General features: G+C 44.4%; 1 protein-coding gene across 4 annotated transcripts in view; it reads left to right on the top strand.

The window, feature by feature from the left end:
• CREB5 (cAMP responsive element binding protein 5) overlaps window positions 1-24,852 on the top strand; it is a 775,500-nt gene that overhangs the window by 267,224 nt on the left and 483,424 nt on the right. For all 4 annotated transcript variants that reach the window (XM_063921974.1, XM_063921972.1, XM_063921973.1 and 1 more), the window contains one exon: window positions 12,383-12,498. In XM_063921974.1, coding sequence (XP_063778044.1) covers window positions 12,383-12,498 — 116 coding nt within the window. The remainder of the gene's footprint in view (window positions 1-12,382; window positions 12,499-24,852) is intronic.

The raw sequence follows: 24,852 nt of genomic DNA, 5'->3' as shown, positions 1-24,852 counted from the left end.
CTATGCTGTGCTATGGGAGAGACGTAATGACGTCTCTCCCATAGATCCGAGGACAGACACAACCATCCGAGGACAGGAGAAGAGCGGCGCCGGTGGAAGAGGAGGTCTGGAATCAGGAGCGGGGGTTGTAAGTATACTTTTATTTTTATTTTTTTTCAATTTCAGCTGCGCTACAGGGGGCACAAATGGGGGTGTAACTGACCACGCCCCCATATGAAGCTACGCCCCTATTTTTGCCCGGGACGCCACAAGGGCAAGATCCGGCCCTGGTTACCTTATACCGCATAGGACTATGGTGTATTCTCTACAGTGCATTGCTGTTATTAATCTGGCACATTATAATGCATGCACTAGCAGTATCTGCTGTATGTATTTATCAAGGGGCCCAGACCATGCACTCTCTAATGGTTAGTCAAGACTCTGTGGCAGCTGGCCACACCCCCTCTGGAGACTGGCCACAACCCTAAACATGGCCCATTCTGAAACTATAAGGAAGGATGGGAGAGACATTGCGGCATTGCACAGAGGGACCGGGTTCATGTTGACATGATTCTCTGAAAATTGCATCACAGCACCACTCACACTCAGTTCACTGGGAAGTGGGTGGGATGCTAGAGGTTGACTGGTTGTCTAGGGAGCCAATGGGCACATCCCTAAGGACACACACTAATGTATTATACAACTGAATACATCAGCCTATTACACCCTCCAGTTATTGAATACCAAGCCCCCAATTTCCCACAGTTTTCTAGAACACCCAGTTATCTGTCATTTGTCACAACAGGTATATATCACAGACCCTTAATGGCTCATAATATTGTACAGCCCCTCACTTGTCCAGCATAAACCGAATTGTGTCATTGCCCCCAATCCACCGACATATACCATAATCCTGAAACTTGATTGTGCTTGAACAAGAGTTAAAGAGTATCTTTCTTTTACAGTAGATTGATGTATATATTAGTGATGAGCGGGTTCGGTTTCTCGGAAACCGAACCCCACCGAACTTCACGCTTTTTACACGGGTCCGAGGCAGACTCGGATCTTCCCGCCTTGCTCGGCTAACCCGAGCGCGCCCGAACGTCATCATCCCGCTGTCAGATTCTCGCGAGGCTCGTATTCTATCGCGAGACTCGGATTCTATATAAGGAGCCGCGCGTCGCCGCCATTTTCACACGTGCATTGAGATTGATAGGGAGAGGACGTGGCTGGCGTCCTCTCCGTTTAGAATAGAAATAGATAGTGAGAGTGAGACACTTGATTTACTGGAGCTTAGGAGTACTCAGAGAGTGCAGAGTTTACTAGTGACTGACCAGTGACCACCAGTGCAGTTTTATTATTATTTAATATAATCCGTTCTCTGCCTGAAAAAAAACGATACACAGTGACACAGTATACCATATCTGTGCTCAGCCTCAGTGTGCTGCATCATCTATGTATATCTGACTGTGCTGAGTGCTCACTGCTCACACAGCTTAATTGTGGGGGAGACTGGGGAGCAGTTATAGCAGGAGTACATATATTTAACAGTGCACACTTTTGCTGCCAGTGCCACTGCCAGTGTGACTGACCAGTGACCAGTGACCACCAGTATATTGTGATTGTCTGCCTGAAAAAGTTAAACACTCGTCGTGTGGTGTTTTTATTCTATAAACGCATTCTGCTGACAGTGTCCAGCAGGTCCGTCATTATATAATATATACCTGTCCTGCAGTAGTGATATATATATATTTTTTATATCATTATCATCCAGTCTATACTAGCAGCAGACGCAGTACGGTAGTCCACGGCTGTAGCTACCTCTGTGTCGGCAGTCGCTCGTCCATAATTGTATACCTACCTGTGGTGGGTTTTTTTTTTCTATCTTCTTCATACTAGTAGTTAACTTTAGGAGTCTGCAGTGCTGACAGTGTCCAGCAGGTCCGTCATTATATAATATATACCTGTCCGGCTGCAGTAGTGATATATATATATATTTTTTATATCATTATCATCCAGTCTATATTAGCAGCAGACGCAGTACGGTAGTCCACGGCTGTAGCTACCTCTGTGTCGGCAGTCGCTCGTCCATCCATAATTGTATACCACCTACCTGTTGTTTTTTTTTTTTCTATCTTCTTGATACTAGTAGCTTACTTTAGGAGTCTGCAGTGCTGACAGTGTCCAGCAGGTCCGTCATTATATAATATATACCTGTCCGGCTGCAGTAGTGATATATATATATATTTTATATCATTATCATCCAGTCTATATTAGCAGCAGACGCAGTACGGTAGTCCACGGCTGTAGCTACCTCTGTGTCGGCAGTCGCTCGTCCATCCATAATTGTATACCACCTCCCTGTTGTGTTTTTTTTTTCTATCTTCTTGATACTAGTAGCTTACTATAGGAGTCTGCAGTGCTGACAGTGTCCAGCAGGTCCGTCATTATATAATATATACCTGTCCGGCTGCAGTAGTGATATATATATATTTTTTATATCATTATCATCCAGTCTATATTAGCAGCAGACGCAGTACGGTAGTCCACGGCTGTAGCTACCTCTGTGTCGGCAGTCACTCGTCCATCCATAATTGTATACCACCTACCTGTGGTGTTTTTTTTTTCTATCTTCTTGATACTAGTAGCTTACTTTAGGAGTCTGCAGTGCTGACAGTGTCCAGCAGGTCCGTCATTATATAATATATACCTGTCCGGCTGCATTAGTGATATATATATATTTTTTATATCATTATCATCCAGTCTATATTAGCAGCAGACGCAGTACGGTAGTCCACGGCTGTAGCTACCTCTGTGTCGGCAGTCGCTCGTCCATCCATAATTGTATACCACCGACCTGTGGTGTTTTTTTTTCTTCTATCTTCTTGATACTAGTAGCTTACTTTAGGAGTCTGCAGTGCTGACAGTGTCCAGCAGGTCCGTCATTATATAATATATACCTGTCCAGCTGCAGTAGTGATATATATATATTTTTTATATCATTATCATCCAGTCTATATTAGCAGCAGACGCAGTACGGTAGTCCACGGCTGTAGCTACCTCTGTGTCGGCAGTCGCTCGTCCATCCATAATTGTATACCACCTACCTGTGGTGTTTTTTTTTCTTCTATCTTCTTGATACTAGTAGCTTACTTTAGGAGTCTGCAGTGCTGACAGTGTCCAGCAGGTCCGTCATTATATAATATATACCTGTCCGGCTGCAGTAGTGATATATATATATTTTTTATATCATTATCATCCAGTCTATATTAGCAGCAGACGCAGTACGGTAGTCCACGGCTGTAGCTACCTCTGTGTCGGCAGTCGCTCGTCCATCCATAATTGTATACCACCTACCTGTGGTGTTTTTTTTTTCTATCTTCTTGATACTAGTAGCTTACTTTAGGAGTCTGCAGTGCTGACAGTGTCCAGCAGGTCCGTCATTATATAATATATACCTGTCCGGCTGCAGTAGTGATATATATATATATATTTTATATCATTATCATCCAGTCTATATTAGCAGCAGACGCAGTACGGTAGTCCACGGCTGTAGCTACCTCTGTGTCGGCAGTCGCTCGTCCATCCATAAGTATACTAGTATCCATCCATCTCCATTGTTTACCTGAGGTGCCTTTTAGTTGTGCCTATTAAAATATGGAGAACAAAAATGTTGAGGTTCCAAAAATAGGGAAAGATCAAGATCGACTTCCACCTCGTGCTGAAGCTGCTGCCACTAGTCATGGCCGAGACGATGAAATGCCATCAAAGTCGTCTGCCAAGGCCGATGCCCAATGTCATAGTACAGAGCATGTAAAATCCAAAACACCAAATATCAGTAAAAAAAGGACTCAAAAATCTAAAATAAAATTGTCGGAGGAGAAGCGTAAACTTGCCAATATGCCATTTACCACACGGAGTGGCAAGGAACGGCTGAGGCCCTGGCCTATGTTCATGGCTAGTGGTTCAGCTTCACATGAGGATGGAAGCACTCAGCCTCTCGCTAGAAAAATGAAAAGACTCAAGCTGGCAAAAGCACCGCAAAGAACTGTGCGTTTTTCGAAATCACAAATCCACAAGGAGAGTCCAATTGTGTCGTTTGCGATGCCTGACCTTCCCAACACTGGACGTGAAGAGCATGCGCCTTCCACCATTTGCACGCCCCCTGCAAGTGCTGGAAGGAGCACCCGCAGTCCAGTTCCTGATAGTCAGATTGAAGATGTCAGTGTTGAAGTACACCAGGATGAGGAGGATATGGGTGTTGCTGGCGCTGGGGAGGAAATTGACCAGGAGGATTCTGATGGTGAGGTGGTTTGTTTAAGTCAGGCACCCGGGGAGACACCTGTTGTCCGTGGGAGGAATAGGGCCATTGACATGCCTGGTGAAAATACCAAAAAAATCAGCTCTTCAGTGTGGAAGTATTTCAACAGAAATGCGGACAACATTTGTCAAGCCGTGTGTTGCCTTTGTCAAGCTGTAATAAGTAGGGGTAAGGACGTTAACCACCTCGGAACATCCTCCCTTATACGTCACCTGCAGCGCATTCATCATAAGTCAGTGACAAGTTCAAAAACTTTGGGCGACAGCGGAAGCAGTCCACTGACCAGTAAATCCCTTCCTCTTGTAACCAAGCTCACGCAAACCACCCCACCAACTCCCTCAGTGTCAATTTCCTCCTTCCCCAGGAATGCCAATAGTCCTGCAGGCCATGTCACTGGCAATTCTGACGAGTCCTCTCCTGCCTGGGATTCCTCCGATGCATCCTTGCGTGTAACGCCTACTGCTGCTGGCGCTGCTGTTGTTGCTGCTGGGAGTCGATGGTCATCCCAGAGGGGAAGTCGTACTCGTAAGACCACTTTTACTACTTCCACCAAGCAATTGACTGTCCAACAGTCCTTTGCGAGGAAGATGAAATATCACAGCAGTCATCCTGCTGCAAAGCGGATAACTGAGGCCTTGGCATCCTGGGCGGTGAGAAACGTGGTTCCGGTATCCATCATTACTGCAGAGCCAACTAGAGACTTGTTGGAGGTACTGTGTCCCCGGTACCAAATACCATCTAGGTTCCATTTCTCTAGGCAGGCGATACCGAAAATGTACACAGACCTCAGAAAAAGACTCACCAGTGTCCTAAAAAATGCAGTTGTACCCAATGTCCACTTAACCACGGACATGTGGACAAGTGGAGCAGGGCAGGCTCAGGACTATATGACTGTGACAGCCCACTGGGTAGATGTATGGACTCCCGCCGCAAGAACAGCAGCGGCGGCACCAGTAGCAGCATCTCGCAAACGCCAACTCTTTCCTAGGCAGGCTACGCTTTGTATCACCGCTTTCCAGAATACGCACACAGCTAAAAACCTCTTACGGCAACTGAGGAAGATCATCGCAGAATGGCTTACCCCAATTGGACTCTCCTGTGGATTTGTGGCATCGGACAACGCCAGCAATATTGTGTGTGCATTAAATATGGGCAAATTCCAGCACGTCCCATGTTTTGCACATATCTTGAATTTGGTGGTGCAGAATTATTTAAAAAACGAGAGGGGTGTGCAAGAGATGCTGTCGGTGGCCAGAAGAATTGCGGGACACTTTCGGCGTACAGGCACCACGTACAGAAGACTGGAGCACCACCAAAAACGCCTGGACCTGCCCTGCCATCATCTGAAGCAAGAAGTGGTAACGAGGTGGAATTCAACCCTCTATATGCTTCAGAGGTTGGAGGAGCAGCAAAAGGCCATTCAAGCCTATACAACTGACCACGATATAGGAGGTAGAATGCACCTGTCTCAAGCGCAGTGGAGAATGATTTCAACGTTGTGCAAGGTTCTGCAACCTTTTGAACTTGCCACACGTGAAGTCAGTTCAGACACTGCCAGCCTGAGTCAGGTCATTCCCCTCATCAGGCTTTTGCAGAAGAAGCTGGAGACATTGAAGGAGGAGCTAACACAGAGCGATTCCGCTAGGCATGTGGGACTTGTGGATGGAGCCCTTAATTCGCTTAACAAAGATTCACGGGTGGTCAATCTGTTGAAATCAGAGCACTACATTTTGTCCACCGTGCTCGATCCTAGATTTAAAACCTACCTTGGATCTCTCTTTCCGGCAGACACAAGTCTGCTGGGGTTCAAAGAACTGCTGGTGACAAAATTGTCAAGTCAAGCGGAACGCGACCTGTCAACATCTCCTCCTTCACATTCTCCCGCAACTGGGGGTGCGAGGAAAAGGCTCAGAATTCCGAGCCCACCCGCTGGCGGTGATGCAGGGCAGTCTGGAGCGACTGCTGATGCTGACATCTGGTCCGGACTGAAGGACCTGACGACGATTACGGACATGTCGTCTACTGTCACTGCATATGATTCTCTCCCCATTGAAAGAATGGTGGAGGATTATATGAGTGACCGCATCCAAGTAGGCACGTCAGACAGTCCGTACTTATACTGGCAGGAAAAAGAGGTAATTTGGAGGCTCTTGCACAAACTGGCTTTATTCTACCTAAGTTGCCCTCCCACAAGTGTGTACTCCGAAAGAGTGTTTAGTGCCGCCGCTCACCTTGTCAGCAATCGGCGTACGAGGTTACATCCAGAAAATGTGGAGAAGATGATGTCCATTAAAATGAATTATAATCAATTCCTCTGTGGAGACATTGACCAGCAGCAATTGCCTCCACAAAGTACACAGGGAGCTGAGATGGTGGATTCCAGTGGGGACGAATTGATAATCTGTGAGGAGGGGGATGTACACGGTGATATATCGGAGGATGATGATGAGGTGGACATCTTGCCTCTGTAGAGCCAGTTTGTGCAAGGAGAGATTAATTGCTTCTTTTTTGGTGGGGGTCCAAACCAACTTGTCATTTCAGTCACAGTCGTGTGGCAGACCCTGTCACTGAAATGATGGGTTGGTTAAAGTGTGCATGTCCTGTTTATACAACATAAGGGTGGGTGGGAGGGCCCAAGGACAATTCCATCTTGCACCTCTTTTTTCTTTCATTTTTCTTTGCGTCATGTGCTGTTTGGGGAGTAGTTTTTGGAAGGGCCATCCTGCGTGACACTGCAGTGCCACTTCTAGATGGGCCAGGTGTTTGTGTCGGCCACTTGGGTCGCTTATCTTAGTCACACAGCTACCTCATTGCGCCTCTTTTTTTCTTTGCGTCATGTGCTGTTTGGGGGGTGTTTTTTGGAAGGGCCATCCTGCGTGACACTGCAGTGCCACTCCTAGATGGGCCAGGTGTTTGTGTCGGCCACTTGGGTCGCTTATCTTAGTCACACAGCTACCTCATTGCGCCTCTTTTTTTCTTTGCGTCATGTGCTGTTTGGGGGGTGTTTTTTGGAAGGGCCATCCTGCGTGACACTGCAGTGCCACTCCTAGATGGGCCAGGTGTTTGTGTCGGCCACTTGGGTCGCTTATCTTAGTCACACAGCTACCTCATTGCGCCTCTTTTTTTCTTTGCGTCATGTGCTGTTTGGGGGGTGTTTTTTGGAAGGGCCATCCTGCGTGACACTGCAGTGCCACTCCTAGATGGGCCAGGTGTTTGTGTCGGCCACTTGGGTCGCTTATCTTAGTCACACAGCTACCTCATTGCGCCTCTTTTTTTTCTTTGCGTCATGTGCTGTTTGGAGGGTGTTTTTTGGAAGGGCCATCCTGCGTGACACTGCAGTGCCACTCCTAGATGGGCCAGGTGTTTGTGTCGGCCACTAGGGTCGCTTATCTTAGTCACACAGCTACCTCATTGCGCCTCTTTTTTTTCTTCTTTGCGTCATGTGCTGTTTGGGGAGTAGTTTTTTGAAGGGCCATCCTGCGTGACACTGCAGTGCCACTCCTAGATGGGCCAGGTGTTTGTGTCGGCCACTTGGGTTGCTGAGCTTAGTCATCCAGCGACCTCGGTGCAAATTTTAGGACTAAAAATAATATTGTGAGGTGTGAGGTGTTCAGAATAGACTGAAAATGAGTGGAAATTATGGTTATTGAGGTTAATAATACTTTGGGATCAAAATGACCCCCAAATTCTATGATTTAAGCTGTTTTTTAGGGTTTTTTGAAAAAAACACCCGAATCCAAAACACACCTGAATCCGACAAAAAAAATTCGGTGAGGTTTTGCCAAAACGCGTTCGAACCCAAAACACGGCCGCGGAACCGAACCCAAAACACAAAACCCGAAAAATTTCCGGTGCTCATCACTAGTATATATAGTATGTTCTACATCCATTTCTGAATATTTAAGCAAAATATATAACTTCGTTGCATATTTCGACTATTCCTTTCCAGTAAGAATTCAAATGAATTTTATTTTTACAACCGTTGTATTTAAGTAGTGGAATTATTTGTAAGATTTTTTTTTTTTTTTATGTCTAGCGCTGGTATAAGTGCAAATAATCTAACTGGAAACAATTTGAAAGGTAGCACGTACTTGAAATTGGTGTAAATTGAATTGCAGTGCTCTAGGCAACAGTTGGTTCTTCTCTTGTTCCTCCTGCCTCTGCCCTCTCGGATGTCTGTGATTAAAATATAGCAAAAGCACTTTAACTACAATATGATATATTAATGTATAATTGTACATGTGATGTTATTTTCTTATGATTTTTAAGCAGAATCTTTTAGTGTTGTGTCTGTTGCTGAGCAATCTGTCCCAACACGTAATGGTGAAGAAATGCAGATGGGCAGAGAGATGCGTAGATGCATGTCAGTAGTTGTATCAGTTGCCGGTGACTGAGGGCTGGGGTAAATGTACACCGATGATGATGGCAGTCACCCGTAGTGGGATCTGGTCAGAAGGTCTCCAGTAAAAATGTTGACATTCATAATGTTGACACCACAGTGTCAACCTGCAGGATTCAAACTGTCGACAGGTACTATCTATGTCATCTTGTTGGCAATGTCGACATGTTCACAGTGTCGTCATGTGAAATGTTGACATGCTGAGGATGCCGACGGACATTTCATCATAATATACATCATACATAAACTGAGAGTTGTACCTGCAGTGTTAGAGAGGTTTTTTTAACTCAAAATTTGCTAATATTCTTAAAATATACAGATTTTTATTTACAAATGATGTAATAATAGCTAATTATAGGGTGTACTGTATGTGCATGTGATATATGCCTGATTTAATTCAGGTGCGTATGATTATGGTGCTAATCTGTATGTATCTTGCTGTTTGGAAGCCTAAATAAATTCTGCCCAACACATGTGCAACTCTACATAAGGCCCATTGTTAGCAAATGATCCTCAGTCTCTATATAATGCTTACAATATACCATACTTTCCCACTCTCCCAGAACCTCTGGAAGACTCCCAAATTATATAGGGGAGGTGCTCTAGACTGCACACACTAGCTACATGTTATGAGAGGTGCTACCTTGCTAAAATGTATAGTTCGACACAAAGAAAAAGGGATGTAGGTGCAAACATTATTACTCAAAAATTAAATATATATTACAACTAAATATCATAAAAGAGGTTAGCATACATTTGGGCCTGCCCACCATCATCCAGGTCACCTCATCAGGCAAGTCCCTAACATTCTAGGTGTTCACGTCTGGAACACAGGGTACCCAGAAACCAGCCCAGCCTCCCCCCCCCCCTTCCCAATCAGCACCTAACTGCCATGTTACAGGCTATGCTTGAAAAAAGACAGTTATGAGCTGATTGGTTGGTAATTTCCCTCTGACCACTTTATAACTCTCCAACTCTTAGTACAGACATAGCAGACATAAAACTGCATCTATGTAATAGTCTATTAAGGTCTGCCCTGTCTCCTACATGTATGCACAGTGGGTTCCCATCTAACAGCTCTCAGTGAAGCAAGTGACAGACCTCAATTGGGGACCATTCTGCGCCGGGAAGAGGTAAATATATACAATGGGCAGGACCGCTGAGGGGGGAGGGTGGTGGTACTACTTACCGCCTCCCTGCATCCCCTCCTACCAGTCAGTATCCTGTGTCTCCCCAAAACACATTGCTGTGTGCTAGACTGCAGTGGGGCCAGGGAGACTGCCGCCTCTGAGCACCAGCAGCTGCACCTCCTCCACCTGTGCTGGAGGTAGGGGGGAAGCGATCACACTGATCAACAACCCCCCTTCCCCCCCATGGCGCCCCACTGTTCAGCGGGCAGCGAAAATATTTTCATTTTAATAATTCCCTCCTAAGGGGGTGTGGCCACACCTCCCCACGATTATACCACACCCCTGCATTACCCGAGCCTGGTCAAGCTCTCTACGGCCCTGACAGCGGGGAAAGGTCAGGACGGAGCAGGTGGCTACTGGACGAGACATAGTGGGGGGCGTGACTGGGCGAAGCAGTGGGCAGATTGAGGTGTGAAGTCTCATGTATCCATTTTTAATTATTAGTGAGCTTCTTAGGGGTCCATGTCCTTGTCCGAGGGATGTCCATCAGCGGGTTATCCATCGATGGTCACCGTCAGTGGTACCAGTGATGGATAACTGTGATGGTGTAAAACCATCTGTAAGGGAAACATTGTTTTACCCACTGATGGTCACCCCCACATTAGTGTTAAAAGAGCTGAGGGCCAATCAAAGCCCAAGGGCGGGACTTCGCAGGTGTTAGGGGTGGAGCTAAGCTCCAGGTCCCGACACTTGGAGAAAATAAAATTTGGTGGCTCTGTACCATTAATGGTGGGAAACCGTCTCTCTCTCATCGATAGTAAAAGTATTCAACAGTGATCATAGACCATCGAGGTGTAGTCGGAGTAAAAAATCTGTGCCAGCAGTTTGTATGCACTGTTATATTGCTCACCAGTCAAGACTAAGCATAATTTTTCCGATTGCAGGAATTATTACCATCAGGCAGTCAGTCTCCTCAGCAGCCCTGTCAATAGGTCTGTTTCTTGGTTCTTTTTAGGCTTAATGGGAGATGTTCCTTTCTCCCTTTTCAGCAATCCATCAGAAACCTCAGGGGACACTCAGTGCACCTTTACTGGCGTCTCCCTCAGGATCTCTTCCCCTCATTTGACGGAGGGAAGTAATAGGCACTTCATGGTGTTGGGGCACTATCATTCCCACCTTATTCAGCTCCTTAGCTGTTACATCTGACCAACAGTTACTGTTTCTCATGGCACCGAAAATTACCGACGGGTGTGCTCCTCTATTATTCCCTTACTGCTAATATTAGCAAAAATGTAAAAATGTCTGATGGGGGGGAGGGGAGGATGGGTGTGTTTACATAATGTTTTGTATTTACTGCATATGCACATGGGAATCTCAGATTTTAGTAAACGGTGAAGATGCAATCATCATGTTAATATGTTGCCTGTGAATAGCTGCCAACATTCCCTATTGCCCAAGCAGTCCTGATTTTCAAAATCGTATGATTCATATCAGAAAGGAAGCATAAATGAATCTAAAATAACCATGATTTCACCGGGCCGGGGGTGCGTTTTGTACTTGTACCAAGTTATGTCATGGAGAGCTCCCTTTAAAGGACAGGTATATCCCAACGTTGATGTTTTTGTATATGAAGCATGAAAGTAAATTGCCTCATTCAGTTTAATTCTGGCTTTCCTGAGTAGTCCGGATAAGTCTCCAAAATGTACTGGTTCTTTACATAATATATATGTATCTGGTTGTCAAATTGGACAGACATTATTGAGAGGTAAACTGAATGCACACATCAAAAGTAAAGATGTTTAATGCACAACAAATCACAACACAGGGCATTTAATATGTGGGACATTAAAAAAATAAAAAAATAAAAAAAATATTCCCTGCACTGTGTGTGTACAGAGAGGTTCAACCGCTCACATTGGAGGCTACACTCACGCAGAAAATCTGCAGCTGCCATACGCCTGGTGTAAGTTTTGATGGTGCATGTACAGACTTTAAAAGGGGTGTCTCAGCCCTTGCACATTCATGTACATATGTATACTAGGAAAGGGCTTTGCAGTAGCATTTGCATAAAGTTGCAGTTGGGAGACTGCCAAAAGCCGCAGCCACGCTGCAGAATCACCACATGATGTACTTTTCATGCCCCCATATATTGGACAATACATGAAAACTGTGTAATCCAATGTCGCTGATATTTGCCCTAATGCAGCTAATATCTTGGGATTTATGTTCTGCATGTGGACTGGGTGATATTCTTCGTGGTGGGAGATCTTCATAAATTTTTCCTCCTAGCCCATAGAGGTGTGCAGCAACAGAAGCAAAGCTTGGTTTCCATAACAAGTGGTAATGTACGCAAGCGGACATCATGACAGGATATTGCAGAGAATTGAATGGCCTCTTAATGGGTTAGAACACTTACCACCTGTAAATCTGGGTAGACTTATGGAAAGTTAAATAGAAAAGTTATTTTCCAGTGTCACTGATGGTTTTACGTTCATATAACTGCTCTGTTTAAAATGTTGTTTTGTTTTTTGGTTGTTTTTTTTTTTTACACAGACCAGACACCAACACCAACTCGGTTCTTGAAAAACTGTGAGGAAGTCGGGCTGTTCAATGACATTGACTTGGAGCATGAATTTAGAAGCGCCCAAGAGGAAGAGAACAGCAAAAGGGTGAGTGTTGGAAACAAATGTTCCTGTTGTCATGACATTTAAACTAAGAAACTAGTATTCTAGGTTGCATATTAATAATATAAGTTTGTTTCAATTTGGAATCAATGTATATACATAATAAGCAGATAGTAAAAAGAAAGGTGAGCATACTATACAGAAGATATTTTAAGATAGACAAGGGCTACTATAAAATCATCTTACAATTTATTGATACATCAATAAATCTAGACCACATCAACAAAAAGTAGAGTATAAAATGTGGTTAAATTTCATCATACTGATGATGCGGCCTGTGAGGGCGGAGATTGAAGTGATTGACATCTGTATACCACATGACCAATTTTAACCTATCTGAAGTATCCAGAGCTAATTCTGTGAATGGCCAGACTGATCACGTGTTCCGAAACCGTTCACGTGACAGGAGAAATTTAATTAATATATTTCATTAAAAGCTTTAAACAATCTCGTTTTTTTAAATTTAATACTATATAGTACAGCATAATATACAGAACATGTGATTGTTTAGCAATGCTTTCCATTGGCGCACTGCAGCTATGAATAGAGACCATCAGAAAATGTTGTATATGTTTTTGTAAATAAAAAAGATTCACTCTTCTACATTATCAGATATCCCTGTGACGTGTATTTTCAATGCACTGGTTTCACTCCAAAAATAATTTGGAGTCCTGTACTTAGTCACCTAGAAACTTAGAAAATCAATTTTTCTCTTTACAATTCTTATTATCATCATCATCATCATCATCATCATCATCATCATCAATTAGTATGATGCCACAGTCCTCCAGGACACTGAACAATAGGGAGGAGAGAAAATATATAAAACATATGGAAGATAAAATATAGGAGTGAGTGGAACTCATGGTGGAGATGCTGACAGTTGTATCCAGTGATGTGTGACCAGTGCTGCAGCCCAGGGTACAATGCCAAGGGGTCGGCACAGTTACTATTCAGAAAGCACCCAGAAGAGGCACCCCGCCACCCTGTTCTATTTTGCTGTATGGAAATCCGTATGGTGCTTTCTTAGTCATCTTCATGCCCTTTGGTGCTCCCCCATCATTTGCTGTATGCCACACCATGGCATTGGTGCCCTACGAGTGCCATAACTGTCATGGGTGCAGGGGATGCAGCTGCTATGGGGCCCATGCTGCCTCTGGGGCCCGTGGCTCCCCCTGCACCCAGTCTGTAGCAGATTGACGTCAAACAACACAAACAACAATTTTAATTGAGCTGGCGCTTCTGGTCTTGTGGAATACTTCCGGGCTGCAGCAGACTGTCAGCACGTTGATGGGACAGCTGATGGGTACCGGTGTCGGCTCCAGACCAGTGCATGCCGCTCTGTATGTCTCCTCTTCCTTGCACTGTCACTGTGATGTGCACATAGGGAGAGAAGCCAAGAATATTGCAGAGGTCATCATCCGACAGAGAGTGCATGTACGCTGCGCTGTGCTGCTCAACTCTCTCCCCTCATTGACTTATACACATGCTGTCACCACCAGCAGGCTGCAGCAGGCATGGGGAATAGAGTCAGGGCTGTAACTAGGTATGTGCGGAGTGTGCCACTGCACATAGCATTGCACGGCAGGGGACACTGTTGGCGGCACTTGTCAGTTATCTGTTTTAATTACTCTCACTTGCAGCTTCCCCTCTTTTTGAAATGCACTAACTCCTGGCGGCCCCTGTCTCCTATCTCCACCCCTTCCGTCGCTACTACCTATACAACATTCATGAACTTAACTTGAGAGCTCTTCGTTATTCAGTCACACTGTCCTTTATTACATTTCAAGATGCTGACATACTTGAGATTCGAACACATCGCCTGTGGCATTGCAGTCATACACTGTATTCATTGAGCTATCTGCCATTGCATAGACAGCTAGAGAAGTCTAAGCTAGATAATTCTATTTAAAGCTTACCTTGTACTTTGTGAAAAAATGATCAGCATTGCAGCTGAGCAGATCTACTGTATGTAGTGTGTGGCTGTAAGGGATTGGATGTGCTGCCCACTACATAGATCTGCTCAATTGCAATGCTGATTATTTTTTTTACAAAGTACCAGTAGCTTCATATTGTTAAAAAATCTCATAGTTTTATGCAAGATCAAAAGGAGTAGGGTGTTTGACTGGAATGTAACAGGTTGCAGGTTTGTATCCTGGGTATGGCAGTATATTGAAATGTGTTGTTTAATAAAGAGTACTGCAACGGAATAACAAAGAGCTCTCAAGTTAAGTGCATGAATGTGGCATAAAGAGGATTTGTGTCATGCACCTTGTGTCCCTTTTGGAAAAATTGGAGTGTGGGGGTGGGGGAGGGGGGGCAACTTTCTTTCTGGCACAGGGCTCCAAAAATTCTAGTTACCTCTCTGACCAATCTAGTCTATTCCAAGGATCGGCACTCACAAGTACGAACTTGTCTGCATGTAATGACTTGAAAGGTGATAACTCCATGTATGTCACCCTTACAGTTTATGGTGAAAGTTATGTCAAAAAGTTAAGTCTGTGAGGAAGCAAACATTCACATCAGCTATTTCTTTAATCAGAGCACCACCTACTGATAAATCATAGGACAATGTACAATACACATCTTTATGGATCGTATCATATATCTATAGGATATCAGCATGGGTATTATAATGGGCCACAATAATGGCGAATGATAGGTCTAGAGTTAAAAAGCTCAAAGTAAGTTCAGATTTAAGAGGTGCAGTAAGGTTTATATCAAGGTTACAGATACAGTTTTCTTTTGTGTTATAATTATTTGAAGTAGGAGTTCTCTTAGGGTGTGTACACACGGTGAGATATTTTCTTTCGATTTTGACTATATAGTCAAAATCGCAAGAAAAGTTTGTGCAGATCGCAAGGTGAAAGTCACCTTGCGATCCCGATTCGATCCCGATGCACGGTCCCGCCAGGTCGGCATCGCAAGAAAAGATAGACTGTGCAGGCAAGTCAATCCTTGCTAGATCGGTGTACTATCTAGTTCATCTTACATGTCAATGATATCTCACATAAGCCAAAATCTCACATAAGCCAAAATCGTAAGCACACATAGTCCATATCTCAAGAAAAGTTCGACAAAATCGGTGGTGCTGGGCTCCGGGGAGATCATTGGAAATCGCAAGTGAAAATCGGGCATAGCAAGGATCTCTCTGTGTGTACACACCCTTAGAATGACCTTGGTAAAACACGTTTATAGAAAGAGAAGCTTCTGCTCTTTGAAACTAGCCAGTTTGTTTTCCTATATGAGCTCCTTCAGTAAGACTTGAGAAGCCACAAGCACTGGTTTTGCCTATTATATTGACCACAGATAATTTGAATTGGTCCTAGACCACCAACCCAGGGCACCCCTGCAAGTGCCTAGAGGCAACCCAGTTTGGGAACCACTGATTTAGGGAATAGATGTTTGTATGAAGCTCATTTTTCAATAAGCCCTCTGCTGTTCCAGGACTTTAGCGCTGTTTTCTTATTTGGTCCAGTCATGTACTGCGGCTCTCAGGACTCCTCAGGTCAGTCGTTGGTCAAGTCCTAGGAAGCAGGTCAGATTCTGTACTGCTGATCACATCCTGCACTGGTTCAGCATTTTTTTAATTTATATTGGGTTTTAAGTGAAACTGTATTATATTATCTCCACTCTAGTTGTTTAGAATGTAATTTACATTTGTTTAGGTGGTCTCATAGCACTTGTATTTGTCTATTTTGCACTGAAACAAAGTCTGTGTCATTGGAACCCTTACCACAGCCCAAAGTTATCACATCCCTCCTGAGGTGTTAGTAATCCATTTGGGCTTCATATAAATATTTTATGCAATTCACAGTATGAGCTTCGGAGGGGTTCAGTATGATTTACCGGCAGCCGGGATGCCAGCTGTCAATATACCATCAGCAGCATCCCGGCCGCCAGTATACTGGCAGCGGGGTGAGCGCAAAGAGTCCCTTTGCGGGCTCGGTGGTTTGCTGTTCTCGCCACAGGTTCTATTCCCACTCTATGGGTGTCGTGGACACCCACGAGTAGGATTAGTCCTGTTGCGCCGGTATTCCGGCTGCCGGCATTGCCAGCTGTCAGGATTCTAGGGTCGGTATCCTGAAAGGCAGGATCCCAACAGCCGGCAAATTAACGTATACCCTTCGACGTGTTAGAAAATTCATATAACTTTTTTTTGGTCAGATCATTATTTTTTTGTAAATTATTTCAAATGTAACTGGACCCTCTTTTGTTATTTTCCCCTCAGCTCACTTTAAAATTGTTATAAAGGAGATAAAGGTTATAAAAGCAAATATAGGGCCTAATTCAGATCTGATTGCTGCAACGGCAGCGATCGCAGCCTGAAGCCCATTGTGTTGTGCGCACGCAAAAGCATCTCACTGGTGCGATCGCCTCTGCCTGATTGACAGGCAGAGGTTGTTGCAGGGCGGGAGGGGGCGTGCCAGTGGCATTTGGAAGCCGTTGTGGGGGCGTGATCTGGACAATGTGACCCAAAACATGGTGGTAGCCGCCTGCCTCCGTAACTAGGCTGCGTAGGCAGGGAGCTACTTGCCAGGTGCGAATGCATCGCCACCGTGCGATGCTTTCGCACCTCTGCGGGGGGGCTGGCTTGACATGCTTGGTGTCCCCCCGCATGTTAGGGAATGTGATCGTAGATGTGCTATTTTTAGCACATCTACGATCAGCTCTGAATCACTCCCATAGAGTAAGACCATCTTCCTTACTGTGTAAGCTGCAGAATTAGGTGTCCTGTTAGTTGCTTTTCATTTTACCCTTGTATGCCTTACTGCCATATTTTGCTAATCGCACAGAGTAAACTATGTAGTGCGCTCAACATGGCTGCCTCGCCTGGTACTCTATTGTGTAGAATAAACAATGCATGGTTCTAAACTATCCTATTATTTTTGTCTCCCCAAATATATGTTGTTTCTTCACCTTTTGAAAAGATTTATTAATAAAAATAAGACAATTTCAAGCAAAATATATTTAAAAAATAAATGTTCGTGTTTATTTAAAGTAAAATGTAGCCTGTTTTTTTTTCTTCGTCTTCTTCTTCTTATTTTATAATTATTATTATTATTATTATTATTATTAAATAGGGAATTTCGGACTAAGGGCCTAATTCAGACCTGATCGCTCGCATGTTTTTTTGCACTGCTGCGAGCAGATAGTCGCCGCCCATAGGGGAGTGTATTTTTGCTGTGCAAGTGTGCGAACGCTTGTGCAGCCGAGTAGTACAAAAAAATTTTGTGCAGTTTCTGAGTTGCCCAGAACTTACTCAGCCACTGCGATCACTTCAGCCTGTCCGGGACCAGAATTGATGTCAGACACCCGCCCTGCAAATGCTTGGACACACCTGCGTTTTTCCAACCACTCCCAGAAAATGGTCAGCTGACGCCCACAAACGCCTTCTTCCTGTCAATCTCCTTGCGATCGGCCATGCGAATTGACTCTTTGTACAATCCATCGCACAGCAACGAACCGCTTTGTACCCATGCGACATGCCTGCGCATTGCGGTGCATATCCATGCGCAGTTCTGACCTGATCTCAGCGCAGCGAAAAATCCTAGCGTGCGATCAGGTCTGAATGACCCCCATAGATTGCTCCAAAAATCTTACAAACTTGTCCTATAAGAGGAACAAGATGGCGGAAGCCTCATGACTCATGAAGAGTCATCCTTCAGTACTCAGGAAAGGAAAAAAAACCCTTGTGGAGGAAACCTCTGGGGACCCATGGCTGAAGGACTTCCCATCCCTCTAGGCATTAAGAGACTGTGCAGAGTTTGCACAGACCCCTCCAGCCCCCCCGCCCCCACCACCAACCCACTAACCTTGCATAACCCAATCATCCCTTCTGTCGCCTCAAGTCTGCTATTTTGCCCTTTTGCCCGGCCCGTGAAATTGCACCAACAGTGAAAAAAGAAAGCAAGAGACGGACGGACGGACGGGGGGTGAAGGGGGGTGGGGGGGGGGGAGGACAGTCATAACCACCTTAGCATTCATTTCTGATGCTAACAGCAGGTGCATCTATACACATGTAGCCACTCTCGTCGTGGCTGCAATTACCACGAAATAGATAAAAAAAATTCCCTCAATATTCTGTAAACAATACCCCCTAATGACAGCATGAATTTTTTTTTAGATTTTTGCAAATTTATTACAAATAAAAAACGAAGAAATCACATGTACATAAGTATTCACAGCCTTTGCTCAATACTTTGTTGATGCACCTTTGGCAGCAATTACAGCCTCAAGTCTTTTTGAATATGATGCCACAAGCTTGGCACACCTATCTTTGGCCAGTTTCGCCCATTCGTCTTTTCAGCACCTCTCAAGCTCCATCAGCTTGGATGGGAAGCGTCAGTGCACAGCCATCTACAGATCTCTCCAGAGATGTTTAATCGGATTCAAGTTTCCCTAAAGCCATTCCTTTGATATCTTGGCTGTGTGCTTAGGGTCGGTGTCCTGCTGAAAGATGAATCGTCGCCCCAGTCTGAGGTCAAGATAGCTCTGGAGCAGATTTTCATCCAGGATGTCTCTGTACATTGCTGCATTCATCTTTCCCTCTATTCTGACTAGTCTCCCAGTTCCTGCTACTGAAAAACATCCCCACAGCATGATGCTGCCACCACAATGCTTCTCTGTAGGGATGGTATTGGCCTGGTGATGAGCGGTGCCTGGTTTCCTCCAAACATGACGCCTGGCATACACGCCAAAGAGTTCAATCTTTGTCTCACCAGACCAGAGAATTTTGTTTCTCATGGTCTGAGAGTCCTTTAGGTGCATTTTGGCAAACTCCAGGCGGGCTGCCATGTGCTTTTTACTAAGGAGTTGCTTCCGTCTGGCCACTCTTCCATACAGGCCTGATTGGTGGATTGCTGCACAGATGCTTGTCATTCTGGAAGGTTCTCTCTCCACAGAGGAATGCTGTAGCTCTAACAAAGTGACCATCGGGTTCTTGGTCACCTCCCTGACTAGGGCCCTTCTCCCCCGATTGCTCAGTTTATACGGCTGGCCAGCTCTAGGAAGAGTCCTGGTGGTTCCGAACTTCTTCCATTTACCGATGATGGAGGTCACTGAGACCTTCAAAGCAGCTGATATTTTTCTGTACCCTTCCCCAGATTTGTGCCTTGAGACAATCCTGTCTCGGCGGTCTACAGACAATTCTTTTGACTTCATGCTTGGTTTGTGCTCAGACATGCACTGTCAAGTGTGGGACCAATCAACTGAAGTGGACTCCAATTAAGCTGTAGGAACATCTCAAGGATGATCAGTGGAAACAGGATGCACCTGAGCTTAATTTTGAGCTTCATGGCAAAGGCTGTGAATACTTATGTACATGTGATTTCTTAGTTTTTTATTTTTAATAAACTTGCAAAAATCTCAAGAAAACTTTTTTCACGTTGTCATTATGGGGTATTGTGTGTAGAATTTTAAGGGAAAAATGCACTCATATATATATATGAGTGCTTATACTTATATATATGAAACAAAATGAAGGAAGGAGCATCATGACATAAGCTTTCTCTGCAATCAATTTTGTGATGTCCCTTTCCCACGAGGCGTGCGCCTTATGTCCCTTATGTTAAAATGCGAGGGGTGAAGGGCAATTCTCTTTTTGCCACAGGGCACCAAAAAGTCCACTATGTAGGGGGCTGTCAGGGAGATATGCTGGGTTGCCTTAATGAGACAGCTGTGGAGGACCAATCAGAGAGCTATGCAGGGGGCAATCAGAAAGTTATCAGATAAACCACACCTGCATTTATTTTATTTATTTTTTGCTACATCCATTTTGCCATTGCCATGCAATGGTCGAAAAGCCAAAACCACTTCATTGCATTTGCCCCCAGGCTAAAAGTTGCCAGCCATACCCTGCCTCTGCGTCTGACACCACCACTGGCCCATAAACATTGAAAACATTAAACAGATTAATTTCCTAAACTAGCCGTTATACTCAGTCACTGATTCAGTCACTTATTCTGAAGGCTTCTTATAGGTCTTGTAGTATATTTGTAAATTGTTGGGACTTTTTTTGTTCTTGAGGAACATTGAGTGGTCATTGCAAAAGAAAAACATCAATGTGAATGAGGGTTGGCAGAAAGAAGAGCTTTGAGTGAATGGAATGAGCACATAGTGATAAATTATGTCTGCTTGTTTGAAGATCATAGTCAGTCAGTGAAAATCCAGATGGCATTGTTAAAAATAACAACTTGTGCATAGCCCGTGCTTACATTCTGTGGAAAATAAGAAACATTTAGTTTCAAATAATGTATTCATTTTGCTACAGGTGGTTAATATATGGCTCTCATAGGACTGTTGGAGACAAACATGAACATGTGCATTGATTTTCATTCATCCACGCCTTTGCATGCTTAAAGTAAGCCTGCAACTGGAACAGGTTACATGCTCTGTAATGAGAACCACATTTGTGTAACTAGCGAGAGCACAGTTTCATTTTAATTCCAGGTATTACTTCCCAGGACTATTATGCTCATTTGTGTTCTCAAAGAGCATTCGATGGGTGATTTAGCCCCGTTGTAAATCATTGTTTGACAAAGCAAGTCCTTTAGCAGTCAGAGAGCTATGACTTCACAATAGGACATCAAACCGCAAAAGAAACATAGATTTTCATAATATTATGTAAGGTTATTTTCCTTGGAGCAGCAAGGACAATCATAGATGTGCTATAAGTGAAACATTCTTGAAAATTGAGAGTTTCAACTAATTTCAATATTTTGCAGCCCAAAACTATGTGCCCACCACAGCAAAACAGCTTGGTGGTCACCACATCCTGCCCCATGCACGCCGTGTACAGTTATGGATTTTGCATTAGTAAAGTAATAACTACCACAGTCAGGTGTAGTATGGTATGCCGGCGGCTGGGATCCTGGTGGCCAGGATCCCGGCGGCCAGCATACCGGCGCCGGCATACCGGCAGCTGGGCGAGTGCAAATGAGCCCCTTGCGGGCTCGCTGCACTCACCGCGCTGCGGGCACGGTGGCGCGCTACACTATTTATTCACCCTCCAGGGGGGTCGTGGAACCCCAAGAGGGAGAATAGTTGTCGGTATGCCGGGTGTCGGGATTCCGGCGCCCACAGTCATATACCACCCCCACATTCATATACCCATTATTACAGCTCTGTGTGTCCATCACCCAAGCCCACCACATAGAACCATATGCTGGAAGGGGAGGTAGTTATGCTGACCGCCGATCACAATACTGACGACTACATCCCGCACCCTCACAATTCCGACAGTCGGCACGCTGACTAACAGGGACTATTTCCACTCATGGGTTTCCACGACACCCACAGCTGCGCTCGCCACCGAGCCCGCAAGGGGCTTTGTTGCGCTTACCCCCCCCCCTGCCTGAATTCTCATCCTTGGGATCCCGACGTAGGTGTGGTGAATGGCGGTATACCAAGTGCCAGTCACCCATACCCAACCCGCTTGAAAATAGACTTGCTGGTTAGAGAAACACACTGACAGGTCAGACAGAAATTCAAGCAAGACTGAGGGACAGGCTCATGACACTGCTAGAAGCCCCGTTCTAGCCTCCTTTGTCTAATCCATGGGTCTTCAACCTGCGGCCCTCCAGCTGCTGTCCAACTACACATCCAAGCATGCCCATTCTCAGTTTTAGTATGCCTTAATAGTAAAACTGTGGCAGGGCATGCTGAGATGTGTAGTTCCACAGTAGCCGGAGCCTGGAGGGCAGCAGGTTGAAGACCCATGCTCTGCTAAATCCCACAATATGTAGCTTTGTGCAAGCCCCTTTCCCTACATTCCCTCATTCTTAGCATTCAATGATGCCTTGGTTACACATTAGCAGAGGTAAGATCTCCCTATCTCCCTGCTAATGTCAGAGCCAATCAGGAGGAAACGCTGCAATTACATCACTGTGGTTCTGTGCAATCCAACCACAGGTGCTTTCAGCTAATACAGCCACTGTGATGCCATGTTGCTGTGAAGGTGCGGCAGTGGCATATACAGTAGGTAGCACTCTCTGACACGTAGGCCGCTGGAGACTCCTGCCACATGTGTCCCACACTACTGAATTTGGGCAGAGCTTTTATTTAGTTTAAATGTATTTATTTAGATTTTACAACATATATAATTCTAATTGTTATTGACCATTCCAGAAAACACAAAACACCCAGGCATATAAATAACAGTAAAATACACTTATGCATGACCAGTTGTGCACAAATGTGTGTGTAAATATTCTGACAATGCAAATATAATTTGAAATATATTATATATGCATCGGTAACATCAATAGACATATCAAAAGGCCGGAATGCAAAGGTAACCAATATATACTGTACATACGGCCAGAGCTCCCAAAGTGGGACAAAGCCTAGTAATATTATTTAATATTATATTGTAACCAGCAACGGAATGAGTAAATAGCTTAAACTGCTATTGCTAATTAGAAATATTCTGGAAAACGCGTAATTAAATTAAATTAATGTCTGTAGAGGTATTTAAACCTATTCTAATAGTCCTATTTGTTTAATTTATCAGAAAATGCTGTATAAGATGCTGTTGTTATTGTATGTAATGTTCGTCAGTCATGTCATTAGCCATACATTGCAAACTGACAGGTGAACATGTTGTGAGCTGAGTAAGTATGAAGTGTGCTTAAACCAACATGACCGCCTGATTCTCCTGTGTATTCTCTTGCTCCCCATGTGCTTATATGCTGCTGATAGATTAAAGTCCCTGAAGAACTAAAAGCATCATAATTATAAAGTGGAGATCTTCCTGAGGAAAAATCTGCTTTGTACAGCGAGGAAATAAGTCAGGGTCATGGAATAGCAGTGAATTTCCTCTTCTACTCAGATTAGGAAACCTTGACTGTCCAATGTACATGCCAGATTGAAAGCGGAAGTTGCCGTTGGAAGGCCAGCACTATTTCTCAATAGAGATCTCACATGTACTGATGGATGGAAAGGGCTCATTTGAAGGTTGACATTGTACCAATAACATGAAAGTTTTTTGCTGGCACTAAAGAGTCAACCCAGCAGCCATATTGATTTCCTAGCTATCAAACAAAGGAAATGGGAACACACAAAAAATAATCAAATGAAAATATATGTGTGTCAGTTTGCAAGGATAAAGAGCTTAAAATAGTATTAATTATAGCTATGGAATTGGGAGTTTTTGTGTATGCACAATAGTACAAAGAAATATAAAGATTTATAAATATACTAGTTACAAGCCTGTCAAAATGATGGAACAACATAACAGTAATGTCAGCGCCAGCTCCGCTGCGCGTGGACGGATGGAGCAACAGTTAAATTGCTCCATCGGGGCCATCTAGTGGCCGCCGGCGCACATAACACTTTAATTCCCCCCACAGAGTTAAGAGGTAGTGTTAGCCTTTTATTATATAAGATGTGTATAGTATCAACTCAATTTAGCTACAATATAGGACTTATTCAATATATGTGCCCACTAAAGATGAGCATTCCACACTTAAACAGTTACATACTGTATCCTACTTTGGATTCAAGTTGTGTAATAGGATTGACAGTGCTTTAGATTGGCATGGACTGGCTCCATTAGCCTTGCTTTGGCTGCAGGTTGTCTATAGAATTATGTAAAACCCGTAGCTCCACCCTGCTCTCACTCCAGAGCATTGCCACAGGGCTGTCCCAGATTATTTTCCAGTTCTGGAGCTACTTATACTTTTAATGTTTGGTTTTGTTTAGCTGTGAGGGAGACTCCCTGTAATAGTGGTGGTCTCCGTGACTTCCCGAAGAGTTTAGCCATTTCCCCGATTTTCCTAGTTGAGGCCGGTCTGGGTATGCACAACACAGTGATCACCTGGAGGAAAGGAGAGATTTGGGAGATCACTTAAGAACTAAAGTGGGGTGCATCATAACACACACACATATATATATATATATATATATATATATATACACGCAGTGTATATGTTTGTCTCTGGGTGTCTCTGTCTGATGGACACACAGGCAGCGACCAGCATAGGAACTGACTGATGCCTCTGCTGTTGACACTAGCAGATTAGTGTGGCATGGACTGGGACTCTGCGCCTGCTCTGCGTTGGTAGTGGATGTTGATGCCCTGCCCTCCGCAGCCGTTCTGTGATCGTGCTATGGCAACGCTGAAAGCAGTGGTGCATGCATCTGCCCGCTTCTGTTACTTTGGTACTGCCTACTAACAATTTGGACCTGCCTACTATATGAAGCCACTGTAGGACGATCCACTCCTGGATAGAGAGATGGATCAGAAAGACACATAAAAGGAAACATTTTAACTGAGCACATGACAGATGGGGGGAGGGGGGGGGAGGGGGACTAAGAACATACAAAGAAAAAGAAAAG

Source organism: Pseudophryne corroboree, chromosome 5 (genome assembly GCF_028390025.1).
Source record: "Pseudophryne corroboree isolate aPseCor3 chromosome 5, aPseCor3.hap2, whole genome shotgun sequence".
Classification (NCBI taxonomy): domain Eukaryota; kingdom Metazoa; phylum Chordata; class Amphibia; order Anura; family Myobatrachidae; genus Pseudophryne; species Pseudophryne corroboree.
The sequence above is the reverse complement of the archived record's forward strand: the minus strand, read 5'-3'. Positions and strand labels throughout refer to the sequence as shown.